At 35.8% G+C, this 21,534-nt stretch overlaps 1 protein-coding gene across 1 annotated transcript in view; it reads left to right on the forward strand.

Annotated features, from left to right (window-relative positions):
- The window catches only part of LOC149794071 (carbohydrate sulfotransferase 15-like), a 44,188-nt gene that overhangs the window by 18,193 nt on the left and 4,461 nt on the right, over window positions 1-21,534 (forward strand). The window contains exons 6-8 of the mRNA XM_089968018.1: window positions 11,269-11,428; window positions 11,742-11,895; window positions 18,050-18,197. Coding sequence (XP_089824144.1) covers window positions 11,269-11,428; window positions 11,742-11,895; window positions 18,050-18,197 — 462 coding nt within the window. The remainder of the gene's footprint in view (window positions 1-11,268; window positions 11,429-11,741; window positions 11,896-18,049; window positions 18,198-21,534) is intronic.

Raw genomic sequence — 21,534 nt, forward strand, 5'->3', positions numbered from 1 at the left:
GTGTGTCTCTATTTTTCTACTCGCAACTATCCAATCATTTGGTTTCCACGCAGATAAAAAGTCCTTCATGGATGTTTCTGAAATTATTCCACGCATAACTTCACACTGAATTTTATTTGGTTGTAATCGAATCAATTTTTTTAATTCACTTAATTCAAGTGATCTATAATCGGTATCAACTTCTTCGTAGTAATAAACAAAATTCTTTAACCAATCATGTGGAGATGCTCCGTCAATAAGACACGGTTGACCATGATCACCGCACATAATTATAGCTGCATTTTTCAACAATAACCAATCAAGAAACGTTTTTAATACCTCTAACGACACAGTACATATTTCATCCCAAATAATAACTTTATTGATATATTTTTCTCCCATTCTAGAAGATGTCCATGTACCACCGCTATATTTGAAAAAAAACTATAATAAGTACACGAATTAACTCCTCGTTGTTTCATTTCTCGAGCAAGTCCTGGCCGGTTCAGGTAAACTGTTTTATATCTAGATACTGGATCATACACGGATGGTTCTAGCGAAATTTCTGATATTTCATCGTGATAATAATTATTCTTAGTTTCAACATCAGCTGATCCACAATAATCGAGTATATTTTCGTTTTTAGATCTCCATGAACCACATGAACCATCACTTACTACACTTTCTAACAGCGCTGAATGTTTTTTATCGATATTAAACGAATCAGTAGCTACTCTAACTGCGTCATAGGGAAATTTATTTATCATCGATAGTAAATTTATAGAAACATAAGCCAACATTGAAGATCTTAAATGAGATTATTGAGGAGATTCTCCATCAATGTAACTAACAACTGTACCTAATTTATTTCCATCAGATAAATAAATATTTTCTCGATTACAAAATATATTTCTCGCAGCGGTATCAGCAATTATAAAATCTAATTCAGCATCATCCATGATTAATCGTGAATGATGCCGCTTGTGATCATATGCTCCACCTTGAGTAAATTTACCAATTATTTTTCTACCGAAATCTTTTGCTGTTTTTTCATCATGTTCGGTTGGTAACCAGACTGATGTGTGTTTTTTATACGATATAATCACTTCACTGACTATCAACGACGTTAATGTCGCAGAATCAATCATGTATCTCAGCAGCGCTATATGAACCCAACGTCGTTCTGAGAAATGTCTACCAAACCAAACATAACAGATTTTATGAAGATTCTTAGCAAATTCAAATGATACTACACGAGCGAATCCCGTCAATGGAAAATCTGGCAACGGACCATTAATTGATACTCATGTCATTTCACTTGTAGGATGTCCGAATATTTCAAAGTATTTAGCGCACTCCCCTAATCCTAAAAACTTCCTGGATAACACGCGAAAATATCAACGGATATCATATCGATGTAATTATATTTAGTATTCCATAAACCACCATGTCCGTATTTCATACAACTTTGTTGGACGTCTTTGAGAAACTCTTTTCTTGTTGGTTTACAGAGATGTTTTTCTCTAGCAGCGTGAGCAGCAACAGATGGAAAAGTAAAACAGTTAACTAGTAATTGTTCAGAATTTATTGAATATTTCTCCGCGAGTTTCTTCATCTCATTATGTAATGATTCTATTCGATATAAATCACCATTAGGTCTTACAAATTGATCGTACTCGTCTTCAGAGCTTTTAAATAAGCGTACAGACACAGGATCGGATTTACTTATTTTGTGAATAAAATCAAACACATCAGAATTTTGTGGATACTATTTAACATCACAATCTCGCGGAAATATTGTTACCGCAGATGTCCGAGCGTGGGAATTGTGATCAATGATTATAATTGGTGCTCCCTTCGATTTATTTACTGATTCATATAAAATTTCTCCCGATAATGTTTTCACTAACATGGGGAATTTTAACTTACTTGATAATTCAGCAACATCATTTATTGATGCGCCTTCAGCAACTGATTCAGCCCATGTGATTATTTTTAAGTCATAAATCTGTTAAACCTGATCCACGTTTTGTATTTTTTAAATGTTCCATTACTCACTCAGCTACACAATTTATTCCTGACGAAGAAAGTTTCATCGGAGCAAGATTCCTAACATCGGATTTATTATTTAGCTGATAAATTCCATAAACAACTGCTGTTACAGGATATGATCGCATATAATATGGTTGATCAATTCCAGTTAATAGACCAGATCTAGAATCACCAGACATAATAACAGTTTTTTCCGCCAACTACAGGATCACGTTTATCACGAATAATCCATACATCGTTGTCAATCATTTGTGCGATAAATTTTATTCCAAAGATAAATTTCTTATCACGATGATTACTGCCAACATAATCGACTATTTTTTTTTCGCTCGTACATCATTCGTCGCATTATCAATGGAATGCATAATTTCCCACGTTGACCATACATGGGATGCTCCATCATCATAGAACTCTTTCTTGGTTTTATTCACTTCAGTTAGATCGTGTTCGGCATCATCGAGATCAAATATTCATGTTATATTTTAGACAAATATCTAATATAATAATGAATCAGTGCAAATGGCTAATGGTTGGTTTGTTAGATTATTGTAACAAATCATGCAGAGGTGAATTCTGCTGGCAACATTTACAATGTATTCGTCGAGGTTGTTCAGGGCCAACTCATTGTATACGGTGTGGTGCTGGAATTAGAGGAAAAACACGATTATGTGCAGACTGCGGTGGAAAACGTTACAGAGAACTTAAAAGACACTATGACAAAAAATAATAATGACAATGACATAATTATCAAGCGCGAAGAGGATTATGTAAATAAGTTTTCAGGCAAGTTATAATTTAAACAAATATTATTCCTATAATGAGCGAAGTATTCATTAAGCATCCAATCATTGAAAACAGCAAAGCATCTTGCAGCGTTGTGATTAGAAACTGCAAATAAAAAAACAGTTGGTAATTTTGATAATGCTGGTTATCATCATTTCAGAGCCGGAAAGAAAGATTATCTCAATCACCGTTTCGTTTATGAATGTTTCTTTGGATTAATCAAAAACGTCCTTGTAATTCATCACGTTGATGGAAATAAATTAAATAATTCCATATCAAACCTTAAAGCGGTTACACCGAGTGAGAATAACATACGAGGAAATACCGGCTGTCATGATAAAAGTGCCAAAGCTGTTAAATCGGTAATAATGGAGACTGATGAAGAAATGATATTTAAGTCGATGTCGGCTGCTGGTAAATAGTTTGGTATTCACTCCGATTCAGTGCGAAAAGTTGCAGATAAAATAACCAGATCATCGTTTTCATACAAGTTTGGAAGTTGTATTTCATTTTCTCATATTCCTCTGATATTAGATTAAAATTACTTTTAAATAAATGATATTCAGTATATTATGAATGACGAAAATATCAACGATGTAATTGACGCTATTGAAATATTAAAAATTCGTGGAATAAAAATATCTGATGAATTAATTACTGAAAAATCATTTCTGATTTTGAAATACTAGCACAGAATAAACACGAAGGAAGATATATTCTACCAGCCGAATACAGATTTATAAAAACAAGATCCAGTCTGCGATGTATCAGTCATTAGCTGCCATAGATGAAACACCCATAAAGGAGTTTGGAAATTTGTCTGGAGCAATTGAAAAATTAGATCAGAATTATCTAACGAATACGAAGCAAAGTAGATAATTAATACTCGTGTGAGGCAATTAAGGAAAATATTAGATAATGAGAATTTAAAAAATGATATTTTGTTAGTTTTTATAGATTTTTATCTATTTTTGTTGGGTTTTTTTACGACTAGAGTTTGGAGATTTTCACGATTTTACAAGTAAATTGATACTTAATGTTTCGTTTCTTAGATCAAGTAAATTCCCAGACTGATCTGTTAATCTGAAATTCATTCTTGATAATAGACGATTATGACATCGCAGATAAATCGGATAGATTGGTTCCTGTATAAATAAATATCCAGGAGGTTCTTTTGGTGAAAATAAATAAAGAATAAATCCCTGCTGAGCTTGATTTGATATTGCCGTGTCAGTGCTATACCTACCTTCGACAACGTCACAACCAAGATTAACTGCGACTACAGTCGTTATATTTACTATTTCTGGTGAAATATGTCGTCCGCTTCCCAATGGATCATTATTGTGTCTAAGTATAGCTGGTGGCGGCAGTGATTTTCTCCACGCGGCTAGCATTTCGAGAAATAACTCATCAATGACATCATTTACGGATTTTCTTAATTCGGGTGCGTTATATCCGGAAAATTTATAATTTGGCAGTGACGTCTCTGTCAACGAATACGCAGTTAAAAAATGTTGTTTACTGTCTGTTTCTTCTTCGTCAATTATTGCCTAAATTAATCGCTTGTTAAAATATTCCATGTCGGATGCAAGCTGATTTAATATTTCTACGTGTTTGATAATCTCGTTATATGAATCTGATACATTAAAAATACACTCCTGAAAATACTGTCGTAGCAGCTGAAGATGTTGTTTATGTTCTTGATTGATAATAACAAAATATTCAATAATCCTACTTACTTCAGCAAATGTACCTTTTCTTGTTCCTGTCCTTGATCCTGTTTGAACTTCCTTGCCATAAAAAGTCCACATCATATCATCTTTTTTCTGAATTGAAATCTATTACTTGAAGTTTTTTTTCATACTAATTAAATTTAGTATGTAACGTGGATGAATATTATCATATGATTGTTTGTCTGTGTTATAATCATATTTTTTAGGCTCTGGCGGTATCGGTGGTGCTGGTGGTTGAATTTCAGGCCATCCTAGGACGGTTCTTATTGAACTCTGATAAATATCCACGGCATAATTAGGTGATTCTATCTCAATGATCGAAGACAGCGTTGGTTGGTGAGCGGATATTTTTATTTTAGGTTCTTCTCCGGTTATATTTTTTATTCTGCATAATAACTCATCATTGATTTCTTCAATTTGATAACTACCGGTTGTTATTCCAACAACGATCCAATCAGGAGTACCGTCGGGTTTATTTTTATTAGCAAAAACAAATGAATTATTTGATAGTAATCCACCAAATGATTTTGATCTGATATTTGGCCAACTGTGATATACTTGTAATTGTGATAGCGCGATCTCATCTACGGAAATTGCAGTCGGAAAATTAACACTAAATTCTGGCTTAGTCGAACTTACCGAGATCATCGTGGTTTTGTGCGGAAGTGTGTTTGTTGCGATCTGTTGAAGTAATTCCGACATTATTAATATTTGTAGCTTTAATATCAGCTTGATTAAAAATTTTAATCATTGATGAAAACTCGAAATCAGATATAATTCCATCATTTAGGCTCTCCGATAAAAACGAGGATAATTTTGAATACACAACCGTCGCGGTGTGGAATCGAATTATATAATCGGATAGTTTTTCATTCGTACAAGAACATATTTTTTTTGCAATGATATTAAGGACACCTGCAACCGTTGTTGCCGCTGAAATACAAATTGTTACGGCTATCGGTGCCATCATTGTTACCGCGGATAATATTATACCGGTTTCAGCAACAGCTGCAGATACTGAATAAACAATTACGTCAATGATAACTAATCGTCGTCGATATTTTTTTATTTTTCCCGTGTATACGTCGATGATATTTTTCAGCGATGCCTGCCATTCACGCGCTTGATTGTATCTGTATTGAGATGTACCACTGACTGAGGAGTTCATTATTTTATTTTATTTAGTAAATAATTGAGGTGATTCAGCTATGAATTCTATACACCACCAGAATGATGTTGGTGTTGTTGTCTTATCAGTTTCTAGCGTGAACGTTTCTTCAATTCCCTTATTTAATAAAACAGTCAAAAATCCGAGAAACCTATCACTGGGATGTCGCCAGTTATATTCTGCAGTAATTATTCTGAATCTCACAGGACTAAAAACATATAATCTGTGTACGCCAGTGGTCACTGCGGTGTATTTGATGGTATTATTTTCTGGTGTCCATGTTGATGATCCACTTGATGTCGTATATACGACATTATTGACCTGTGACGAGGTTATTCCTGGTGGAATCTTAATAAAACCAGTTTTTTCGATAATTCCAGAAATTAATACTCTAACTCCTTCAAACAGGTCAATGTTGGCCTTGATATCAGCAAGTTTTGTGTTAATTTCATCAATTTTTCTAATAGTTTCAGTAGCAGTTTCATCGGTTTTTCTGATAGTTTCATCGGTTTTTCTAAAATTTTCTTGGAGATTTGTGAACTAATTCACGTGATTATTATACTCGGTCCGTCGAATTCTATGAATCAATTTGATATTACTCGTTTTTAATATTCCGTGTTGATCCTGAAAAATAACAACCTCATCTGGATCTATTCCTGATAGCGCTAAAAGATTGTTAATTTCATCCTTTGTTGCATACTTTGATAAATCCACGTAAGGTTTTTTCCTTTCATTCGATGACAGGGATCTTCCGTAAATATCAACCATTATTTATCAGTGATTGATTTAATTTATGAGCGGTGTATTCGTGAACGACTTTATGATACGGTTTATTTGATTTTGATAATTCATCAAGAACATTAATTACTGCACTGCCACATATCGGAGGATCGGTTAGTGTTTGTGTAGGTAACGTCGAATACCAAACTGGAGCGTTTGATTGTCGTGCATAATTTAGAAGCTCCCATGGTGGTGCTAATCCATACGAGTCAAAGTAAATAATTTCACGTGTATTAATCGCGTAAGCAACCCAGTGGGTTCCTGGACCATCACTATTATCGAGATTTATAATACCGGTTTCATTATGATTAGGTTGTTTTGGTAACTGATTTCGCATGAAAACACCTCTAAAGAACTTTATTTTTAATTTTTTAGCTGCATCAATTAAATCAAGATTTGACATAGGTAAAACACTCAACGGCGCTTTGGGTACCATGATGCTGGGGTTCCTGGTAGTCTTAGGCCGCGTCCGTACCACGATGGCGGAGTTCCTGGTAGTCTTAGGCCGCGTCCCTTTCTTTTGTATGTTCCTCCTGTTATTTTTTCTGCTATTTTGCTACCGGCGTATCCAGCAGCACCTAATGCAGCTGCATTTGCTATTACTGGAGCAGCAGCAGCTATTTTTGCAACCAGCGCTGGCAATAAACCGAGAAGTGGAAAAAAACCTACTTTAATCATATCTTTGATGGCGCTTGGGGAAAGATCAATTTGAATTCCAGTATTTGCCGATTTCGCTTTATTAAATTTTTTTGCTGGGTTCTTGTTAGCGATAATTTATTTGGATCACCGCTGGAAATTTAATTATATTTTAATGTTATTTTTGCTCCACAGAATTTTCTTGTTTTTGATTGACGGGAATCAGAGTCACACTAACATGATCGTATGGCATTTTATAATAAAGCGATTGATTTAAATTAATCTCACATATTTACCACTGGATTATCAATTACTCTCATTCGTCCACCAATACCTTCGAAAAGCATAGCTCTATCGCTGAGTATAACAGCAATCGCTTTAAAATTAACACCCTCAGCATGTATTTTAGCTTTGAAATGTATATCAACGACGGACTGTTTTACTAAATCAATATGTTCTAATGAAAAATAATAGATCGGATAATATGTCGCAAAATCTAATTGTGATATTTGTAAACCAGTATCAACATTTTGATCTCGTCCCATAAACCCATTAAACGATAATATGCACGTGCTACTGAATTAGTTTCAAAATCTAATGATATCTCCTCAGATGGTTCTTGATGTCCATTTATTCTCAGTGATACCTCGGTAAAGCCGAGTTTGTCAAATATCATTGAACTATGTGTTTGACTATTATATCGATTAACATTTCGAAAAGCAATAAAGATATGTCTTGGTGCAGAAACACCTTGCTGTGATGATATGTGCCAAGTAAAGGTACTATCTATGTTAGAATTAGTACTATCAGTAATTGTTGTTAGCCATGACATTATCGATTTACCACCTTGATCCATGAAAGAAAGTAGCTTCTGTTCTTCAACTATTGATGGAGTCATCACTGGCATCCATAATGTAAGTTTAGATAATACTACTTTACCTTCCATACCTATAGGTCTCCAGATAGCATCATTACTGTTACCTTTTCGATAAAGAACAATTGTGTGTTTAGCTCCAAAAATGACCTTTCTGACAGTTCTATAGAATCCAAATATGTGATTTAATGGAATCGCACATGAGAATCTATTACGATTACCTTTAACATATTTTTACGCGTAGCAAATCCTAAATTAAAATCAGGATTAGCACCCATAACTACTTGTTTTATATCAGCATCACCGTCATCAGCATGGTTTCTTGGTCGTCTCATATCATATGGTCTGTGATCAGGAAAGTTAGAATTATCCTTGTAAAATATCATAGTCGGACCAGCTGATCTAGTAAAATCATCTGAATACCTCGCTAGGCTTATAATCGTTGTAGCAACATCAACATCATTATGAATCGACTCAATTTCTTTTCCATCAATCATGTATATAGCACCTTTAAATAATGCCATAACACCATTATTAACAAAACCAACTCTAGCATCATCTGCATATACGATATCATCTGTTCTCATAATTTCACACAGACTTCAATAAATGCTGCACAGGGTAGAAAATATCTGCTCGTATCATGAACTCGTAGTTCGATTCGTCCCTCTTGATTTGGGTCTACCGCATCATATGAATAATGTTGATAATCGCGTACTGATTCATCTTTACCTACCGGTTCATCCATGCTGAAAGCTGGGTCGGACTCTCGTTTAAGCATTTTATTATACATTGGTTATCTTCTAAAATAAAGACCACTTCCCGATATCAGATTCGTATTTATTTGTTCGGTTCCTTGATTTATCAACTCCGTTAATTTTTGATTTGCTGCATCATTTATTACCTTACTAACATCACTAGGCATCACAGAGGTGCTAGGCAATTTGACCGGAACCACCTTAGTGCTAGGTGATTTTACCGGTTGCTTTTTTCGGCGTATTACATTTTCTATTCTGTCTTTGATGGTATTAAACGCTTTACTAGCAACACTACCAATAGCAGCAGTGGCTTTATCACGAATAAAATCCATCGCTTTCATTGATAATTGTTTTGCGATAGGTCCTGCTTTAGGAGCTATCCTCGAGATAAAACCTTTAACATCATCACCGAATCCATTTCCGTAAGTGATTCTGTACATCGGTAACCGCGAGTTTATTACTCGAACAGGTATAGGTTTACGATGTTTTTTTGTGTACGATCATTTTATTTAATTATTTGTTTATTCAACAACTAGTCACTGTAATCATCAACAATTTCATCAATGAGATTTCGGTAAACACCAATATTTACGATACCGCCTTGAAATAGTCTTCTGCAGATATGAGTTGCCTCATTAATTATTTCCGATGAGTTATTTCCAGCTCGTTTTCCTCCAATAAGAACTTCTAATCGTGATACATCATTGATGATATTATCAGGACAAATAGAATTATTTCCTAAACCACTACCTACAGCGCCAGGTGCATCATCAGAAAATTCTTCCTCTGATAATTGTTGTTGATAACGTCCTCTTACTGCGTTCATATGATTTTCAAATTTTTTAAACTCTGGATCTTCGAAATCAATATTTTCTCTCTTAGAAGCAAATTATACTGCAGGAACCCAGTTATCGGGGTTTCTTTTATCAATATGTTTCGATAATAGATATCCACCTTTATCATCATAATCACACGCAGCAATATTAGTTAATTTAATCTTATCTTCAAAATCCTTAAGAGCCTTACTGGTAAATATCAAATCGGGTCTCATTAATAGTTGTCGTCGTGGAGGAGGATGTTGTGTGTAAGGTCGTAGAGAAGGTAGTGGAAAAGGTCGTGGAGAAGGTCGTGGAGAAGGTTGTGGAGAAGATAGTGGAGAAGGTTGTGAGGTAATATGTCGTTCCTGCATCAAATAAGATTGCTTATCTATTGCATTTTTAAATAAAATGTATCTGGGATCATTCTCTCTAGCGTATTTTTCACCATAATAAATAAGATATATCCATTTGTTCCAATTAACAGGAGCGACATATTCACCAGCATATGCTGGTTTTAAATATTTATCTCGTTCATGATAACTCCTAGCTGCAAATCAAGCTAAATTATTTATGTCTGTAGTTGATTTTATGTGATCAATAGCGAAAGGTTCAAATTTTTCGTTTGCATCAACCCTGGCCCTGGATCGTAAAATTCCCTTTACTTTTTTAGTCCTCAACGCAGCTTTTCAGCCTGCGCTGCGGTTTGTTCTAATACTGGAAGGATACCCTTTTTCTCTCATCGGGATCTTTAATATCTCCCAATATAACTCTTTCAGTGGTCGTCCTGATGGGTTTAAATAGCAATTCAGATGATTCTGGTAAATCTTCCAGTACTTCCACTCGTGAATTTATTTTTTGTCTAACAGAATCTCTCATTGGAAGATATTTCTTTATTGCTTCTAGTCGCTCTCGTGCTAATTTGACAGAATGTGCTTCTCCAACATCCATTTGTTATTGATATATTAATAATTTTAATTTATGATGATAATATATTTTACAAATCGGCCTTGAAAAAATATTTTAACCTATGAATAGCAGCAGGGAGGGTTCGCCTTCGAGATTATTCACGGTATATTCTTATATGTGACTAATATATATAATCCTCAAGGAAGCCTTATTTTTGGTAATACGGTATTTTCCCAACGATTTTTTTTGGAAGCCTTTATTTGAAGAAAAAAGAGTGAATCAATTAAAGGCTGTTCGCCCTCCCTGCTGCTTAATTTCCTCCACATGAACCAAAACTCTGTTGAATTGAATTCTCACTGTGACTGAGAATGTTAAAGCATTCAGCAATCTCAAACATCAAAGATTATACATATCAACGTCTCCTGAACGTGGCCAATCAATGGATCTTTATAACGGTAGAAAGAGTTTGATTCTGGAGTCACCGCAAGATTAGACAAACTATAACCATCACATCCTACTAATTTATAACCTATTTCAGTTGATAATATAGTTTGATATTTAAAGAATGTTTAATGGGCAAAACTGAGACCCTTTAATAAAAGTTAATCTATTTTCTGTCTATTGAAATAAGAGGTACATGGCAAAAAGTTACCGGAAGCAACCATATTGTAAAACGAGAGAGCGATAGAGGGAATGTGAGAGACCTACATATCGCTTACACAATCATTTCTTACCGATGTATGTGTGGCAAATATACCCTTCATACTTCTTTTACATTCAGGTCATGGTGATCCTATGGATTTTTGGGACCATACCATGTGGAGATACATTCCGCAAAACAATTATTTAGCTGACGAACCGGATGTATTAGCGCCTGATTTGATCCACCATGTCAACCCGGATGTGAAACTCATATTGATACTCAGAAATCCAATAGAGAGGTGAATTGTTGCTAATTAAAACCATTGTTACGTTTTTGACCTTATCTTTGAAACATAAACAGTGTTTATTATTTGTAATGGTCTTGTAACAACTTGCACGATCTTCATGATATTATTGATAGTGTAGGCTAGATTTCTTAAATCTACTACATATTGCTTTCTGTGTTGTTTGATATTAATTTTCAGGTTATTCCTTGTGGGTTTTTCATATTTGGCAGATAATTTTAAAGTCAAGTCTTACATTTTGGACGACTTAATTAATACAAAGTAACTACGGTAGCATCTTCTAATGTGCTTCTGTGACATTTTACAGACTTTACAGTCACTATCTACATGGCAATTACGGAGATACAGCGATAACTTTCCATATAGATGTCGTACAAAGCATTCAAGCCATGCGATCTTGTACGTCACAGCACAATGTTCGGGCCTGCGTCTACAATGAAAGATTTATAAATAATCTTAAGGTATGGAGTTACATACATACCGGTGTGAAAGGCTTCGACTTTCTCTTAATTCATTTTGCAAATCAGTATGTATATTTTATGTGCTGACCTTTTGTTGTGGATGCAAATATTTATGTAAGAATATTTTTGTGTAATATAATTTTCCTCCAGATGAATTTGTTATTGGATTTAAATGTAGCGATTTTCATAGAGGCTACACTTAGTTCATTTTATTACCCATGTGATATGCAAAGCATAAATCACTTTTCAGGAGTTACTGAGAGTTTTCTCTTTTGTGATATTCGATTCGTTCCTATAGTACACGTCATGTCTACGTTTTAGCATGTAAATTGCATGTTGATAATTAAAGTGACAAAAGTAGTTAAGTGGGATACCCTAGGGACAATGGGACTTAGCATTAAAAAGACCCCTGGGACACTCTAGGGACAATGGAAATTTAACATGGAGAAAAATCGTGGGTCACTCTAGGGACAATGGGAATTTAACATAGAGTTTGGGTCTGTCTAGGGACAAGGGAAATTAACATGGGAATAGAGTTTGGGTTTGTCTAGGGACAAGGGGAATTGAATATGGGATTTTTTTTATTTTTTTTAAAAAAAATTTTTTTTTAAATTTAAATTTAAATTTAAATTTAGAAAAGGGGTAGGCAATGGAAAGGCTATCTCTTTTCGAGAAATATGGCTGGCCCTGAAAAGGGTCTTTGGGTTTATGTTAATATTAATATTAACATAGATGGCATCTGTCACATCTTCTTCTTCTTCTTCTTAAACTCCTTCTAACTACCGGTCCATACACAAGTACCCTCTTGAGACATCCTTGTCTTTCTATGTAAACTCTCCTCATCCATTGACTAGTATCTGTCCTATCAACAACAGTCCACTTGGACCTGACATACATGAGCATGTCCGTCCTAAACATCATGGAAGACACAAGGGTGGATGACTCAATGAGCGGGTACAAACACAAACACACAAACACAAACACACAAACACAAATACACAAACACATACGCTAAGAAACAATAAACAAATCCATAATCTACTATCCACACAATCGTACGTGAGCGGTTACAAAACCCAAACTATACTCTCCACATACGCTAAGAAACAATAAAGAAACCCATAATCTACTATTCACACAAACATACCTTAGCTCTTACAAGCACCAACACACAAACACATACCCTCACACTATCTTAGAAAAGAGTTAGTGTTTATATTCACACTACTCTACCTACACATTGGCAAATTGATGGTTATTTCTTTTCTAGAGTATTGGGTAGCCCTGAAAAGGGCTGTTTTTTGGAACTTCATGGACACCTGGTTAATGGTGGTACCTTCCAGGCCTGGCGCCACATACACATCTTATCCCCCAGTTACTTTTTACTTTTTTGGGGGAGAGAGCAGAGGCAGGATATGTCGCTTCAGAATCCCAATTTTCGCTCTCTGGGATTCTGAAATTTATTCTTCTTCTCTTCTTTTCCTTCTCCTCCTCCTCTTCTTTGTTTCTTCTCTCCTCCTCTTTGTATCTTCTTTCCTCTTCTTCTTCTTCTTTATATCTTCTCTCCTCCTCTTCTTTTTTTCTTCTTTCCTCCTCCTCTCTTATCCTTCCCTCCTCCACAATGGCTTCCGCGGCCAGTTCATTCAACAGGCGCCTGGCATATTCCAGATGCACATGAAGTTCCAACAGTTTAGACAGTCTCGTGTTCATTTTTGGTGTTGATCAATCAACAAGGGTAGCTAGACTGCCGAACGAGTTTCAATTTATAGTGAATGCGCGGACGTGAACGAAAACATCCCCTAAAAACATAAAATTGATGTTACCTACATCATGACCAAAAACAACAACGCGCGGACCTAAAAGAAACACTCACTCACTTTTTTATGCTACCCATCACTATTTTAAAATTTTTTATAAATCACTTCATTAGACTATCCACATACGCAAAGCAATCCAATCTAACTCCAAATATACACCTCAAACACCAAAAAAAACATGATTTTAATCTACTATTCATACCAACTTACTTAAGCACTTACAAACACAAACACACAAACACATACCCTCACATTTTTTAAAAAAGAGTTAGTGTTTATTTTCACACTACTCTACCCACACACATTGGCAAATCGATTGTTATTTCTTTTCTAGAGTATTGGGTAGCCCTGAAAAGGGCTGTTTTTTTGTTTGCTATGGCATTCTTTTTAGTTTCTAAGAATGCGATGTCCTCTGAGGATAGACTTTCTGGCGATAGGTCTGCTTCTTCGGAAAGAGAAGAAGAACTCTTTGGTGTCGATACGACAATCGACAAAGCCTCTGTCAGCTTCAGGTTGCTGCTGCTGCTCTTGTTGTTGTTGTTGCTGATGTCTCTGAAGTCTGTACTTCTCTGTCCATTCTTCTTTTTCCCTGTTCATTTCTTCTCTGAAGAGCTCTTCTATCAGGTCTTCAGTGATTTTTAACATTCTCACATTCTCTATTTCTTCTGGCTTCGGTATCAGACTGTGTCTGACCCTATGCAAATTCACGTAGGCTTCGTTGAGTTTAGCTAGTTTGGAGCACATCTTCTTAGGAGGATGAGTCGACAATGGATGGTTAGACTGGAAACAACCCGGTTCTTAAAGTCAAAGCGCGGACGTGAAGGAAAACATCCCCCACACGGTTTTTGAGTCGCAACGTTTAGTGAGTGTCATGAGAGGGATAGTAAGAAATGAAAGAGCATCAATCCAACATTCTTATAGCTAAACAAAAGACAAAGGCATTTTTTTCAAAACACAACATTTTTTATTCAAAAATCACTTAACACTAAACAACAACTCTAACATTTTTAACAATAATCCAACAATATAACATCAAACAATTTTTTCAAAACACAACATTTTTTATTCAAAATCACTTAACACTAAACAACAACAACTCTAACATTTTTTAACAATAATCCAACACTAAAAGTTTCTCCACTAGGTAAAGAGGGATAACAGTCTTCCATGCTTTCTAGTAATCTAGGATGACTTCTCTCAAACTGTTGATTTCTATGGTATTATCGAAGTCTGCATACAGGATGACGTTCACCGTTTCATCAGGGTCTCGGTCTTTAAACTGAATTTCCACACGAATCTGGCCGGATTTTATAGGGTGGAAATGTCCCTCGTCGCTGCCTTGGTCTGGAGTGAAATCGAAAGCCCACAAAGCGTAGCCTCCTGCATAATCCTCGTACGTAATACCGTGACTGGTATTGGTTCCTAACTGTCCGGTGGCTTCGTACAGGGACAAGTACGATCTCAAGTAATTCTTCTTGGTAAAGTCAGGTTCGAAAGGTCGGGTACACAAGGTCTTGCCATCGCGACTGACTTCGATTTTGGACACGCCAAAGTGTTGAAAGTAGAAAGGATTTTTTTCGGCAGCTCCTTTGAAGGCTGTATTCTCGACGATACCAACGATCAAACGTTTGGGTAACTGTCCTTGGAACAGATGATCTTCGATCATGGATCGCTGTCCCTTGGGAATGGTGAAGGTTTTCACTTCCACGCGTCGTATGGGATACTTGGCAGTCGTTCTGCTCAACGTCTGACTGATGTCGTTTCCCACTTTAGGTAACACTTCCACACGGCGTACGTAGAGTCTGGCTTCTAGGATTTTGGTTTTGTAACCGTCACTATCAGCCATCAAATGGAAAGCGGCACTGCTACGATTCAGTCTCAGGCGGACATCCACCCCGTTCAGCAAATACTTTTCTTGCAACCACATGTCCAAATGCAAACGATCCATCAGTTCTAAACTTGTGTCGGCTCCCGTGATTCTCTTTCTTCGTTCTACAAATCCATCACTGTTGTCTTTCTTTTCATCAGTTTCCAATATTTCAAACTTGGTAGGTTCGTCAGCTTCCCATACCACACAGGCATTGAGATGAGTGTTCTTGGCATCTATTCCGTACGTCAAGAGATTTTCCAGGTAGGCACGATAAGGGTAAGTATCCATGCTGCTACTGACCAGTTTGTTATTCAAGTCCACTCCACTGAACAAGGAATGCATGAAATTGTTGACGGGAGCTACTGCTTCATCGTCTATAGCACCTCCAGTCTTATCTAGAATTTTGACTTTCAGGTACAAGTAACTGCTATTCAGATCGATGTAATCTTCGGGCTGTCCTTTGATTTCAAACTCGATGGGAGCGGAATCGGTCAATGAGGAGACGGGGTGAAATTCCACCCACTGGGATTCTTGCATCGTCATCATCGTGGGGGGCATGGCAAACAGATCCAGTTCCGTCTTGGAACAAGCGCAAGATTCTCGGTGCATCATTTTTTTGTCTCTTTTCTCAATAATCGAAAACGTCTAAGTCTCGAACGGTTCTTCTTTTCTTGGCCTTTCTCGCTTGAAGTCTGGTGAAAGGGTGTTTTCTTCGTCGTCTCTTTCTGCCTTGTCCTTGCTGAATGCCTGACTCGGTAGCGTGCAGGGCATTTATAGGTGTTTCTCGGTGACCCAAAATGTCTTTGCCCGTTTGCAGCAAGACATTTTTGCCTGCCCTCATGAAGGCTTCTTTAGGGTTTTGTTTGTCGATGATGACATTTTGGAGAAATTCTTTGCCTTGCGTCAGTGCCGCATCTTTCAAGGCGTGCAATCCGCGTGTCACCATCGGTTTCAACACCGGGGCCACCGAACGAAAGGCCGATTTTAACATATCTCCTAAACCGTGTCCTCGCTGTCGAGCAACCCCTCGGTACACTGGATACATGACTTACGAATCGTGAGAAAACCGTTTTCGAAAATGGAGTTTCACCGTGACTTTTCCTTTGGTGAATGGAATATTTTGTCCCAAATCTCCTTTTATAGTAATGTTGACCGTGTCCAAATACGACTTACTGACAGGCAAATAGTGAGGATGTACAAATTCGCGGTGGACGTGGTAAGTGTTTCCACCTTCCTCGTCAGTGTTCGTGGCAGAATCCACTTTGAAAGGAATGACACGCAGTAACGGTACGGAGGTGTGTCCCACCACGTTATACTCCACCACATCGGAGTACACAAACATCAAATTCAGTCATGAACAAATATTACATATAATATAAGACTAATACGTGTATACTGAATGTACCCTATCTGACAACAAGGTCGTTACGAACAACATGCTGTCGTCATCTTTGGCATGCTAAGTCAATAAAGGCAACAATAGTCGTCTATGTATTTGGTATGTATCTGGCAAAATGGTCCTTACTGAGTACAAGTCTTTCTCGTCTTAAATGCAATTGCAAAGCAATTTCAAAGATTCAGTTTGCGTGATACTGATTAAAATCACGTCGACAATATATACCGTTTATAACAAATTCACCAGAGATGAAGAAAATATTGCATGCGCAATGTATAATTACGTTTTGACTTACCATTGAAAACAAATGGTGTTAGGTCAAAATTACGTAAATATTTAAATGGATTCCAGGATGTAATGTTCAAAGGACTCACAGTACTTATTACGTTCCTATAGTAAACTTATTCAGACACCATTTGTAGTAAACGTCAATAACTTTAAATTTAGAAATGCCCATGGTCAAATTTATATTCGTCAGTACAGATACAATCTTGATGCAAGCTTGTTTGTGGAGAAAGTCATGTGTGCCGCTGCATTTGTTGATTTATACGTGTTTTCAATTCCGCGTTATTGAAACAGGTTCTAATTTTAACAATGAGTTTTCCGAATTCAAGTCTGTAAAAGGACTCAAACTGCATCAATCAAACATTATTTATATTTGTTTGCGTTACGACTAGGATAGTCTCTCAACAGACTCTTTTAACTAAAACCCATATATATTCTATTTTATCTTAGCCTATTTCTAGCCTAGTTCCATTTTTTTCATATAATTAGTAGTATGAGTGATTTAGTTATAACCAAAAGGCCAGACTGGTTACATCCGGGATATCGGTAGCCACCTAGCGAAAACAAAGGAGAGTTAACCTGTTGTTAGCCTTCGTTTATATACTATATCGACAGAAATATAAATTCCGGTTGTTAATGTGATCAAGTAATTTAGTTGGCAGAGAATTGCTTTTCTGACCATGTTACTTTGAAATATTCAATGAAAAGACTTTATGGTTGTCATCTGTTGCCTTTTATATAAGTGTTTAATGGATGTCTGCTGAGTATTTATGTTAACTTTTGCAGGCTCCACTGTCTGCAAGTATGTACGTCGTTCACCTCAGGGAGTGGTTGCGTGTCTTCCCACGTCAGCAGATATTTATACTCCGCTTTGAGGATTACATTCAAGATATGGAGAGATCCCTTCGTAATGTATTCCACTTCTTACAGTTAGGTAATGTGTACTCCCCTCTCGATCAGCACTCTGTATATACAAACCTCATATGCTACTAATACATACCATATTTTTAGCAGTAAACATGACATTACATGGGACATGCTTATTATCAGTTGAACCTAAATTTTTGTTCAAGCCACATTTCGTTTGCAAGATTCTAGGGATTTAGCTGTTGAAAACAGATATTTTAAAATACTGCACAGAGTATCCTTAAAAGTTTATGTGACTTACACGAACAGTGACATCGTGCTTAAGTTAATTAATATCGATCTTTCTTTACATCTGATGCTCAATGTAGCTGAGTGATCTGAGTTTTGTTTTGTTTTTAATTCAAGGAATGGAAGATGTTAAATAAATTGGCCGGCAACAAAGTATCTGTGATTTGCAGTACCCATCTTTCTCCCCATGTTATAATCCAGCATGCACTATGCAGGGCGAATGTCACTTTAAACAACAAAGAGATTTAATAGTAACTTCTGCATAAACTTACGAATTAAATATTATGGATTAAGAAACCAAATAAACAATTATAACAACGTAAGTCAAAGAATAGTTGTATGTTTGTGCAGAATAAATTGGGTAAAAATTTGCTGCACGTAAAAAATACTTGCTAAATAGTATGACTTTTAACAGACATTCCACATGCGAATAAGCTCAAAGCTCTTGATAAGTATATAAACTTGTATTTTTGGAACCACGGGATCATCAAGTATTGAACTGGTCGTCACCTTGCCAGCAAGTGAAATACGAAATACAAGATTGCGGCAGAAAATTTTATTGAGAAGGATTTGAAAGGAATAATTATGGATCATAATGGAATAAACAGCATGGTTTTGTTTACTTAAAATATAAGAGAAGCGTACAACTATTTACAAATATTGAAGAAAGGCATGTTATATCAAACGAATGATCCCGTCACAGTTTTTGATAAAAATTGCATTAATTAATAAATAATTACAAAAAGATTCTCTATATCTGTCTCCCTCACTTGTTGAACGATATAGGCCATCAGGAAGCAACAATTGACAGCAATACATATAATATGGATATGTTCACTTAAATAATGTTGCTGTTACTCGCTACATTGGCTCAACTCGTGCTTGGGAGGTACTATAACTAATTGATCTTATTTATATCTTTATATGCATATTTCCTGTTGAGACAGGGATAAGTACTTTCTTCTCTGGTTGGTACATATGTGTCAATTTATAATTATAATTTGATATATATACCTTGCATTTGGTTTGTGCGTAAAGCTGAGTGTTATACTATTTTCAGAGATAACAGTTTTTGGTCTAATAGTTTTTAAACATGGTAGGCATAAGCGTTGCGCTAAACATATTTTTTTTACGTTTTCACTAAATCCAAATTCATTTTCATATTTTTAAGACGGTCAAAGGTAGTATTTGTAAACTTCTAAATATTAGTGTTGTGCAACTAAGTTCTTTATCAATGATCTATAGGACAGTGCACCACTCAAATTACTCCCGGTTTATCTCTATTAAAAACTTTCGGAATATTTACGCACTGTACAAAAACGTGCTTTATTAGTGTACAATACGTCATTGCACCCCATTCAAGGGGGCCACAAGCACATTTCCGCACATTCTTAGCCTAATCAGATCCTATTTTGAATCACTTTTTGATATTTTTTCATACACACTTGAAAACTACACGTCTAACCGTATGGTGTCTTTCAATTTACCTTTCATCTGGCGTGTCATTGTTATCAGGATTCAGCAAAAATGTCCGAGATGCAATTACGTACTGTTCACTGACACAGAGCGTTGCTTTACAGAGCACAAATACTCTGAACTTTATAAATATCTCTCCGAATTTCTTATTTTCTATCAACAATAAATTGATATCTGTATATCATTTTTGACCTTAGAAGATATATTACTGTGTTTGGAGTATACAGAATAACCAATAATTATATATCTGTAATTGGCGTGTTATAAACATTGTTCGAAAAATAATCCAACATAACCTATAAAACTCCCATTACTATTGTTAAAAAGACAAAAGAATTTAGCTTATACAAGTTTGTTGTAAGTCCATACTGAATTTGTTTTTAAAATGTAAAGTAGTCTCGCCATTGAAAGTTTATCAGTTCACCCAGTTTTGATCTTCACAATTTAAACGTCTTTTTTAAAGCATGAATAAAAGAATCATGATTAGTCCACCATGGGGATAATCATTCAATATTTTTCTCTTAATTCCACTCCTTGAACTATTCCAAACGAGCTTGAAAGCTTGGGAATTAAGCTCTTTCAATATTTGCGGTGGAAGGTTTATAAAAGACAACATCGGGTAATTCAGTTTTGACGTTGCCAATGTTGTTATAAGAGACATTTTTCCAAAACCTTTTCGGTTTGACAATGATTAGATTTTCAATATTTTTTAAAATATGAATTTTTATCAATGTCAAACTTTTGGAAGATTAGTGAAGAACATTACCCCTGATATTGTGAATCACCTTTGATGCTGTTAAGATTCATTTTGGGCAACCGCTACTGCCTGTCATTCTGCTACCGAACCAGACCACTTTGATTTGTTTTTCAAACGCCAAATGCAGTCTATAAACCTTTGCAATATAAATTAATAAATTTCAAGCTGCTAGGTTTTTTAGCGATCTTTCAAATAAGTGATGTGTCGTCTTTCATTGTGGAATATGACATATTCAGTTTTGTTTTTCTTAACACATTTAATGTTTTGAATGTTTCTTAATAGATCTGTTCGTATTTCAAAATATAATAAAATACAGATATGGCTGGAGGGGGATCGCCCTGCAACATATACGAAAAAGACTGAACCAACTTGAAGCATAACACAAAATTTAACATTTGGATCAAAGAATGAAAATAATTTTCCAAATGAATCAGCAAAATTGACAAAATGTTAAAAACTATGAATAAAAGAGCAAGTCGATTGCTCTTTCAAAATCTATTAGTAAGACCAACGCTGGAATTGTATTCTATTCCATATAGTTCATCGCAACTCTGGAACTTAATCATTATCCGTCTTACTAAACTCGGGTATTTTTATGACGACTGCGACATGCATACATACATAGACACACACTACTCACATTTTGTAAAAACTTTTAGACTGATTTTTCAGGATTGTCTAATGTGTACTGCAATAGGAAATTTTAGGCAAGAGAAGTCAATACATAATTTAAGTAATATAGCATGCACGATTACTGCATATTAGACGCGTCAGACAACATAGGTGCCTTCTCAAATACGAAGGTCCTGTCAGGCTGATGACATCGTGATCTAGACGAAGACGCTTAAAACAAGAAGTCATAATTTTGTTTTTTTATAAACGG

This window comes from Sinohyriopsis cumingii, chromosome 8 (genome assembly GCF_028554795.1).
Source record: "Sinohyriopsis cumingii isolate HCF-2022 chromosome 8, ASM2855479v2, whole genome shotgun sequence".
Taxonomy (NCBI): Eukaryota; Metazoa; Mollusca; class Bivalvia; order Unionida; family Unionidae; genus Sinohyriopsis; species Sinohyriopsis cumingii.